The following is a 10186-nucleotide window of genomic DNA, read 5'->3' on the forward strand; positions in this document are numbered from 1 at the left end:
GGCCCCCAGGGGCTCTCAGCGCCCCCCTGCACCGCCCCTGGCCCGGCCAGCGGGGCGGACACGGCCCTCCGCGGGCCTGCGGCCGGCCCTTTGCAGTCATGAGGGGCGTATGGCGTGTCCGTGTATAGAGACACGTGTGTTTGCGTGTGTGTGTCTGTGCGCCTGTATGCAGGCACGCAGGCGTGCGCGCAGGGCTTGGTGTGCGAACGCCCTCAGACACGGAAATCGGGATGTGCCAGCAAAACCTCCTCTGGGTTTCTGCTGTGCTGTGTGTTTCCTGTCTCTGCTGCCGCTGCAGGAAGCAGGGGGTTGGTGTTTCCTGCCTGGTGAAGATGCAGGGTTCTCCGGTGAAGTGGTCCTTGGGGAATTGTGTGGGTGTCGAGCACAGAGGAGCTGCTAGTGCGGAAAAATCGTGCTAGCCATGGGAAAGGAGTGGTTATAATTGGAATTGGTTTGAACCGAGAGTGTTTTGCTGAATAACAGTTGTTCATCTTTTTACTTGCGTTTGTCTTCTGACAGTGGCCGGTGTCTGTTACTGTCTAATGTCTTCTGTTTTCAGGAGAAATAAAAATTAATTTTGAAGGAGTACAGCTCGTTCACACTTCTTTTTGTTTTGTCCCCAAATGGCTTTAGTCACTTTAAAATTACATACTTCTGTGTTACGTATTTCTCTAATATGCTGCTGTAGTTATATTGCAAGATACGTCTTTAATTTTTTGTGTTTGTGTACACGTCCTGCTAATGCTTTTTTTTCTATTACATTTGATTCAATATGATTCCCTAAATTTATGCTGTTGTTCTTTTGCAAAGTTTTTAATCAGAAGCTATTCACTACCTGCAGATCTAGCAGGCAGAATTTTAGACTCTCAGAAGATAGGTTATAATCTTTCTAGAATGTTCTATGTTACTATTTGTAGAGGCTTTAAACAAACAAAAAAGGCCTTCTTTTACTCTTTATTCACGCTTATGTAGCTGTTGAGTGGTGTTTGCCCTAGTTGAGCATCTTGTTAATGATGCTTATATCCCTTTGTTTCCTAGGGAATTGGTGAGCAGAAGAATTGTTTTTAATGAAATATCCGGCATGTGCTGACAAACAAGTCAGGAAACCCAGCCAAAAGCTAATGTCATCTGAGTCACCCACAGACAGTCCAGAGGTGCCAATGGAAAATACCCCATTCCCTGAAGTTCCTGATGTGGAAGGAAAGGTGAAGTCAAATGACAATCCAGTAGAGAGACTGGAGGCAGGCTCAGGCAAGGAAGAATGCCTTGAGTCCATGTCCAAGAGGCAAAGGAAGAAACTGTTGAAGCAGAAGCAGTGGGAAGAACAGAAAGATCTACGGAGGTATGGTTTGCAAAGCAGCTTCCTATGGTTCCCATGTAATATTTAGTGCTAATAATAGCGATGTGTCAGCAGAATGTGCTTGTGAATTGCTTCATCAAATCAAGGCAGTTGAACCAGTTTTCTCCCACACCAGGTTTAAAGCAGTAGCCCCAGGCTACTTGGTCTGCACTTGAAGAGGCTGTAGAGGTAAGTGTCCCCTCCTCATATTAGAATTGTTCCTCGGCTTGAGGAGGATGTCAGGAGGGATTCAAACGTGCATGTTGTTATTTGTCAGAAGGGAGACAGAACGTGTGGCCTTGTTCCTCTTTTCCTGGTGCTGTCAGACTTGAGATTCTTACAAAGACACTGAATAAAAGCAGCCACATTTGAGACATGAAGTGCTGTGCTACAAGTTACGCTGACTTATACAGAGCTTCCGTTTTGTTGTGTTGAGAGAAAATGTATCTGCAAATGCGCTGATGGTGGCTTATTCTTATCCCACTGACTGCCAGGTCCTCCTTATCAAGACAGGGGTTGTTGCCGTCTCTGAAATTTGATCTCCCAACTGCCTGCTCCTGTCGGGAGGACAGGAGGATGGAACAATTTCTTCAGAAGCCTTTTGAAAAGCTGTTCAGTGAAACAGGATGTAAATTGTCTTCCTCATTCTGATCCTGATACTGTGATTGCTGGTCATGTGTGAGCTAACCACTTTTTGGCTAGTTCTGTTACGAGACTTGACTCAGAGCACCTTTAAATCCACGAGACTCCCAGTATTGAGTTAATTGAGTAAATTGAATTTGTGTCAATGTCTGTAGGTATTTACAGAACTTCACAAAGTCAGCAGGGGGGGTGTGTTTTGTGCTGGTCTCAGTGTGGCACAAATGCAGGCAACAGGCTGAGTTTAAACTATCACAGTCACAGGACAGCTGCTTTGGCCCTAGAAGTCTGCATTTGTGTGTACAACACAGTACCTCAGCAGAGCTGGCAGCACTATTTGAGGATTGATTTGTTTGTTTACTTAGGCAGAAACGAAAAGAAAAACGCCAGAAGAGAAAACTAGAACGTCAGTCAAAATTGGATTCCAGTAGTGAGGGGAATGACAGAAAGTGCATGCGCAGGGAAGTTGTTCCTAGCACGCTTCGCCTCATCGTGGACTGCAGCTTTGATGACCTGATGGTGTTAAAGGTAAAAGGAACTTCAGATTAACTAGGTATATTTAATTTTCTTAGATATATAGACTGTACGTTCTCGGGATTTTTCCATGGGTTACAGACTGAGTGTTGTCACAGTGATAAACCTGTTTGATTCCTCAGATTAATTCTGTATGTTCATTAAATCCCTGTGATTTTTTTCTCCTAGAATAATGTAAATTAAGCACATGCATAGAGGTGTCTAAGTACACCCGTGTGGAAAATGTGTGTGTCTCCTTGTCAGCATAATCCCCTTACAATGGGTGTTTTTTCTCTCAGGATCTGATGCCCATACTCTCTGAGTAGTCACTTTAGCCAGTTAAAAGCTTCCTTTTTCTCTCTTTAGCTTCAGACTGGCTCATGATAAAGCATTTTGTGATGGTCTGTATGAAGGATTAAATAAAAACAAACTGTGTTGTGTACAGGATGTTAAGAAGCTTCACAAGCAGATTCAGAGATGTTACGCAGAAAACCGCAAGGCATTTCATCCTGTGCAGGTAAGTTTGAACAAACTGAACACTGACTGTTGCCAAGTACCAAACATGAGAACTATAGTAGGAAAAGAAAATATTTAAGCTGCCTCTTTCATAAGAAAATTACTTCTATTGTAACACCCACGTGTTTTAAAGATACTCCTGTATATGGAACAGTATGTGCATGCAGATGAGACGTGCCAGATCCAGATGTGCCAGTAAGAGGCTATTGATACCCTGGGTTTTAGCTGTGGCAGATTTTTTAAAAGTCACTGTAATTCTGCATTTGTCTTTTAAACGTATCATTAACTATATGAATATGGTCCTAGTACCACTTCCATCTAAAAATATTAAGAGTTTTAGCTAACAGTTAAGGGTAGAAAGAGGGGAAACGGATTGTGGCAAATTGATGTTTCTGTATTTTGTACCTCTTGTTTGTTCTGTTTGAAGTTTTACTTGACCAGCCATGGGGGACAGCTGAAGACCAACATGAATGAAAATGACAAAGGATGGGTGAATTGGAAGGTGAATAATTGAGTATTTCTGTAAAAAGTTAGTCTTGATTGTAGTTGTTAACTATATTGTTAGTTGTGAAGAACATGATTTTTTTCCACATGGGTTTTTGTAATACATGTGAGCAATAGCATATTTGAAAAAGTGTCGCTTTTTGTCCTTTTAATTGATTTAACTTTAATAAGCCAAAGACTGCTTCTCTTGAATCTAGATTTGATTTTTGCTTGAAAAACCACACACAAATCCATTTTCACTTATTTTTATTGAACAAATTCCATTTTTGATAGACTAAGCAGGACTCCTTGATTTAGGCAGTTCCAGCAGTTGTCTGTCTTGGCAGTGCTCTTTTATCCATGTCCAAAACAAGATTTGCCAGTTGGGATGTGATTCCCTGGTGTGCACTTTCACTTCCATCACATTACCTCTCAGCACTGAAATGTTCTGGAGAGAAGTAGCTTCTCCTATGGTCAAGCTCATGTTGGTTTTCCTTGTGACTCCCTGCTAAGCCACTATTCCAACAGCTGCAAAGGAGGAGCACTTAGAACAAATAAAAGCAGTCCCGTTTCCAGCGGTTCTTGTGCAATAGCTGCTCCATGAGAGCTTAGCATAAACTTCTCTTACTGAACAATTAATGTTAACTAAGTGTTTGCTTCTGGGTTCACTTTTTTAATGGGCTTGAAAACTACTTGGATCCATAGGAGAAATATGGCAACATTTGAAGGGAATCACAAGAACTTAAGGACTTGTAAAGTTCTTCTGGGTTTCAGAAAATTTCCTGTTGATTTTTACAAATCAGTGCTCTAGGGACTGGATTGTTTACACAGAAAATCAATCTGCACTGTGCTACATATTTGAACGTGAAGGAGGCATGTGGAATGACCACATACTGTTGGATTTATTTTGCCAGTCCCATCTTGGGTCTGTAAAGCTTGGCCAGCAATTCATCAGTTGAATGTAACTTCTTTTAACTACATTTTTTTGAGGACATCCAAATTAGAACCGAGCACTATAGTGAGCTAATAAAGAAAGAAGACCTAGTATATCTTACCTCAGATTCCCCAGACGTTCTCAGAGAGCTTGATGAGAAGAAAGCCTATGTGATTGGAGGACTGGTGGATCACAATCACCACAAGGTAAACTGTGGGTCTGTTTCTTTGCAGCTTTTTTTTTGGCACTTTATTTGACAATATTGCTGTTCATGTGTAAACTAACATAATTAATAATGAGAAATCTTCTTCAAAAAGGAATTCCAGAATTGTTGGAGAAATGTGAAAAACATTTGTGGTGGTAGCAGTGGCTTGTGTTCCAGAGTTTTCTTATTCTTTACTCTTCCTCTGAAAAAATACTGAGTGACTACAGCCTGAATAGCTTTGTACTTTAACATAAGCTCACCTTTAAAACAGGCAACAGCTGATGGTTCTAGAGCTGCAGCTGCATGAACAGGTTTCATTTACAATCCTTTTGATCACAGTGTGACATACATAGAAAGTGGTGAGTTTTGCAGTGGTAGTAGCCCTTGAGGAAGGTGCTGTCCAATCCGGTTAAGTTTCTTTTTGTAACCAACTTCTAAAGCAACATCATGGCAGCACAGGCAAAACTTTTGCCAGGAAATGATAGTTGTAGTGAATCTGAATGGGCTGATCTGAAACAGTAATTCTCAATCCACTTGTTTTGGTGTCTTTTCCCCAGGGAATTACTTACAGAAAAGCTGTAGAGCAGGGAATTGGTCACGCACAGCTCCCACTTGGAAACTTTGTCAAAATGAACAGTCGGAAAGTGTTAGCTGTCAATCATGGTAAGTTCTAAATCACAAAATAATTACATTATTTTAGAATATACCTGTAATAGTCACAGTTCAAACCCACTGCAGCGTAGTGCAGATGCCTAAACCTTGTTTTATTATGTTGATGTTTCTTGAATTTAGTTGCCTTCACAATACACTAATTGCCCTGACTTTTAAATATTATGGATATGGTTAAATGTAAATGATGGTGCTTAGCCATTTAGAAGTGAACATTGTATCCTGTTGGCTTGTCTGAGGATTCCTTGTGGCTTTCTTACCATCCTGGTCTTGTTTCCAGGTTTACTGTACAAGTGAGTAAAATGTTGGAAACTGTCCAACATTGTATTTTTTTGTAGGGTACACATTTTATGCCATGGGAGGATGAGTGTTTGTGATGTTTTCACCTCTTTCAACAGCTTTGTTCAGCAGTAACTGCCTCAGTACCTATAGACTTTCCTCAGTTGGTATCAGAGTGCTCCAGCTACTGAACTTTCATAACTGTATTTTTACCTGATTTCCTGGTTCTGATTGAAGTATTAATGGCTTAACCACTGCTCCTTTTAAACTTTCGGCTTTATTATTAGATTGTCTTTCAGTGTCATTAAACAAAAGTACATGCAAAATGCAGCCTACTGAGACCTTCATGGAAATTTTTGACATGGTGTCAAAGTCCTTATTGTGCCCCACTGCACATTCTTTAGCTTATTTTACCTTGCTTTATTTCAAGTTTATTTTTTTATGTAACACATTGCTCAATAGTAACTTTATTTACTGAAAGTGCCGTATTAATGAGGCTGGCATTTACATGATAATAAAGATTATTTAAGCATGGAGGAGGATATAGTATGGCACAGGACTTAAAAATTATCCAAAAAATTATCAAAAAAACATATATTTGTAAGATTTTACGTGTTTCTAAAATTGGATCTTTCACTGTTGCTTTATATAGAAAGGAAGAGCTAATTAGAGCTAATTATAGGAGGGGTCAAAATCTTTATTAAAGTGCATCTACAGCAGGATTCCTGTCAAACATGTGAAAGCATTGTTGCCTGTACAGAAGGCACTGGTGAGACTGAAGTATTTGTCTCAGTCCCTGAGAGAAATACTGTCATGCAGCTGGAGACTTGGGGTGTGCTTGGCTTCAGGCTGCAGTAGTAGCAGAATTGCAGTGTCTGTTCCTGCCTGCATTTCATCAGTTCTGCTCTGAAGAAGCCACAAGAGAATGCACCTAAACCTCTGTAAAGATGGATTTGGGGGTGTGTGGCTATCAGCAATTCACTTACCTCCCTGTAAAAGAGCTGATGGGCTTTTCTGATGTTGCAGTGTTTGAGATCATCCTTGCATACCTGGAGAAGAGAGACTGGAAGGAGGCCTTTTTCAGTGTCCTGCCACAGAGGAAAGGGGCTGTTCCTTTGGGAGAAGCCAATGATTCATCCAAACATGCTCTGTCTGGAAAGGAAGATGAAGACAATGACTCGGACAGCAACTAGGCTTCAGAATTGGATGATGGGAAAGACGAGACATGCAGTTTGGGACAGGAAGGAATCTTACTTCAAAGACCATCTGCAGCCCTTGTAATGCTGAATTACTCAGTGCTCAGTAGTCCCGGAGCTGTTTCTGTGCATGAAGGGTTAAGTTAAATGCAGGTTTTACCCTGGAACTTCAAAATAATAGCTTTTTAAAAGAGAGGGAAAAAAAAAGAAATTAATGGAAAATGCTGCATATTTTCCCAGGGAAGCTGTTTAATTTAATTTTTTTAATATTATTTTTATACATACCAAGTTGGATGTAAATTCCAAGAGCATTAGTAGTTAATATTTTAATGTATACATTCTTGTCTCCATTTCTGTTCAAAAGTTTTCTTAAAAGCAGTGAATGACAAGTGCTCCTTTGGTTCCAAAACCTGTACCACTAGTGCCTGCTGCAAAGTGTGCATGAAAACTCAAAACAAAAATTCTGATTTTTCTGACCATGTCAACAGAGAATCGCAAGCAACTGAGCTGCCTGATTTATATATTGTGTTTAGTTAGCTGGGGTCAGTAGGTGCAGTATGAATGTGGGGTTAAGCCAGTGCTTTATACTTGAGCTTGAGAGGGATGGGTGTTAGTACAGGTGCAAATCATGTGCCTTGGTAGGCACATGGTGCACACTGAGGTGACTCAATCACTGTTGATTATTTCTTCGTATTCTCAGCAAAATTTATCTCACAGCCTCAGAACAACACCAGGAGAGAGGAACTCTTCCTTACAGTCACTCAGAATCAGTATTATTGTGTAATCACAGGATCCTGTATGTGTTGTATTGTCTATCAAATATTTTTCCTTTAAAAAAAAGTCATAATCTTAGTCTTGGATGGATGTTCTGATTCTGATTCGTCAACTGATTTCAGTGCTGTGGCAGAGGAGTGAAGTGGACATCTTGGAAGTGAGGCTTTGCTTCAGCCCTGTGAGCCTACCTATCCCTCTCTTCTCCAGGGAGTAGCCAGGTAGCTGCAGTGCCTGAATAAGTGCAGCTCTCACACAGGTTTCTCATGCCTGAGGGGCTTGAGGTCATGGCATCCTAAGTGTTCTCTCTGCTGAGCTGCAGTCAGAGGGCTGATTCAACTATGATTTGCCTTGTGCCCATTTTTCTTCTTCCCTTCGTTGTTACTGCTTTCAAGTGGAGACTGCAAGTGGGATCCCTGTGGCTCCCTGTGGTCTGTAAAGGCTTGGCACCTAGCTGGTTATGACTTACACTCTTAGTGCACTTCTCTCCACACTTTCTAAAAGGCCAATAGAAAAGTTTCTTCTGTTAAAAGGATGGATTGTGGTTTGTTGCTGAAGGTCCACGGGGCTTTTCTTAGGCTTTACAAAAGCGTGATTGTTTTGTTGCAGAAACTAGATCAGCCTTTTCATAAAAGCATTGCTGGTTTTATTTCTGTAACAAAAAAGGCAGCATAAGTGTACCCAGCATGTATTACACTGATTTTCTAACTGAAATGTGTAAAATTTCAAGGAATTACACCTTTACAGCTGAGAGAACCTCATGTTAATGCATGTAGCACCTACTAAACCTGATCTAAGACTCCTCAGTCTGTCCAAGGTTTCCATACATGTGCCTTATTTACTCAGGCTTGAGAGTATAGGAGCTCAGACAAACTGGGGACTTTTAGAGACATGCTGAAAGGGTTCCAAAGCATCTTACAGAACTGTTGTGCAACTTAAAACACAGCCTTACAACATTACCAGTGAAATAAGATACACATACATACACACATCCAGGTGTTTTGAAATCAATCTGTTTAAATCTGCAGCTTACCTGTCTATGGAGAAATAGAAGGAAAACATGGTCTGGGGTGTGTTGCTGTTCAAAGGCAGCTCATGCCAACTGCACTGTGTCACACCAGCTCAGTGGCTGCTGCCTGTTCATACACATTGCTTGTCTCACCCACACAGTGGGGTCTTCCTGTCCCCCATCATAAGAAGCGTGGCCGGCAGCTCAAGGGAGGTGATCCTCCTGCTCTGCTCTGCTCTGATGAGACCCCACCTGGACTGGTGTGGCCAGAGCTGGGGCTCACAGCATATGAAGCCCATGGACTTGTTTGAGCAAGTCCAGAGGAGGCCATGAAGATGCTCAGAGTGCTGGAGCACCTCTCCTGCAGACAGTCTGGGAGAGCTGGGGCTGTTCAGCCCAGGAGAAGAGAAGGTGCTGGGGAGACCTTACAGCACCTTCCAGTACCTGAAGGGAGCCTACAGGAAAGCTGTAGAGGGACTTTTTACAGGGACAGGTAGTGATAGGACAAGGGAGTGGCTTTTAACTGACAGAAGGTGGGTTTAGGTTAGATATTAGGAAGAAATTCTTCACTGTGAGGATGAGGACTTTTAATTGTTTTTCATTTTGGATTTACATATTGTGTACAAGTTATAGCACTGTTTGGCACTCTGGTGCTCTAGCTTGTGGCATGCTACTTAAGAAAGCACATTTATTCTTCATTTTCAATCTACAGATCTGGCTGCTCTCAATATTTTCAAGATGGTCACTTGGATATTTCAGGCATGGCCTACAAATGCATTACACTGGAAGCACAGATAAAATCACTGTACTGTTTTAAAATAAGAAATGACAAGGAATTTGTTTCTGATAACAGAAATAAATATTTACATGCAGTGCTTTAGGACACTTCTTACAGAAAGATCTTTCTTTGAACCAGCTTTAGCTGTACAAAGTTAATGCAACTGTAGGAAAACACACTGGGAAGTTCTCTGCTTCACGCTGCTGTCCTCAGGGAAGATCAGCTCTGACATGCTTGTCTAACCAAGACTTAGAGACCGCCAATGTGATTTGTTCCTGGGCCACAGTGTTGAAGAACAGAACATCAAAAAAACCATCTCCACAGAAGCTCTAGAAGAACAGGATCCCTGTGTTTCACCACCAGGTGTCATTGCTGAGCTTAGGAAAGTTCTGACTTTCATTGCTAAGCTTTGTAAAGTTTCAGGTACTCCCAGAACTATTGCTCAGCAATGCTAGGCAGCAGAATACATCCAGAAATCTTTAAACCTGTGTAGGAAAGCATTTAAAAGGCAATAAAGAAGGTATGGCTCAAGGAACCTGAAAAGAAAGAAACAGAAAATAGGAAGGGGATATGGCAGAAAGTCAAACCTCACTGAAATAGGCAAACTTTCTTTTAGTTGCATGCAGTGGGGAGGTCACAGCAAGGTGCCATAAATAATCCTGTTGTTTTGTTCCCTTTCCACTGAGGCTCAGTCTCCTTGGTTCAGATTTCTGAAGTCAGGAACTTCAGCAGTGTTTATCTGCATCCATGTTGTCACAATTTCCCAAACACTGTACTACTGCAGGTTACAGTACTTTTCCCCCTTCTTGTCCATTTCCTGGATTCAGGTCAATTTGCCTTTGCTTTGGCTTCCAC

The 10186-nt window shown here is 41.4% G+C and overlaps 1 protein-coding gene across 1 annotated transcript; it reads left to right on the forward strand.

Moving 5' to 3' along the window:
- The first annotated feature begins 1037 nt into the window (after positions 1-1037).
- On the forward strand, positions 1038-8898 carry TRMT10A (tRNA methyltransferase 10A). Its single transcript, XM_005418185.3, has 7 exons — positions 1038-1342; positions 2344-2506; positions 2937-3008; positions 3435-3509; positions 4481-4630; positions 5187-5292; positions 6604-8898. Exons 1-7 carry the CDS (start codon positions 1068-1070, stop codon positions 6768-6770), a joined length of 1008 nt encoding a protein of 335 aa, XP_005418242.3. The 5' UTR covers positions 1038-1067; the 3' UTR covers positions 6771-8898.
- Positions 8899-10186: the final 1288 nt, after the last annotated feature.

The sequence above is a fragment of the Geospiza fortis genome, unplaced genomic scaffold (assembly GCF_000277835.1).
Source record: "Geospiza fortis unplaced genomic scaffold, GeoFor_1.0 scaffold11, whole genome shotgun sequence".
NCBI classification, from domain to species: Eukaryota; Metazoa; Chordata; class Aves; order Passeriformes; family Thraupidae; genus Geospiza; species Geospiza fortis.

Excerpts from the sequence above, each read along its gene's own strand:
- TRMT10A (XM_005418185.3), top strand. The coding sequence starts at position 1,068 with ATGAAATATCCGGCATGTGCTGACAAACAAGTCAGGAAACCCAGCCAA. Across the intron at positions 3,510-4,480 it reads AAGGATGGGTGAATTGGAAG|GACATCCAAATTAGAACCGA; the intron begins GTGAATAATTGA and ends CATTTTTTTGAG. Across the intron at positions 5,293-6,603 it reads AGTGTTAGCTGTCAATCATG|TGTTTGAGATCATCCTTGCA; the intron begins GTAAGTTCTAAA and ends CTGATGTTGCAG.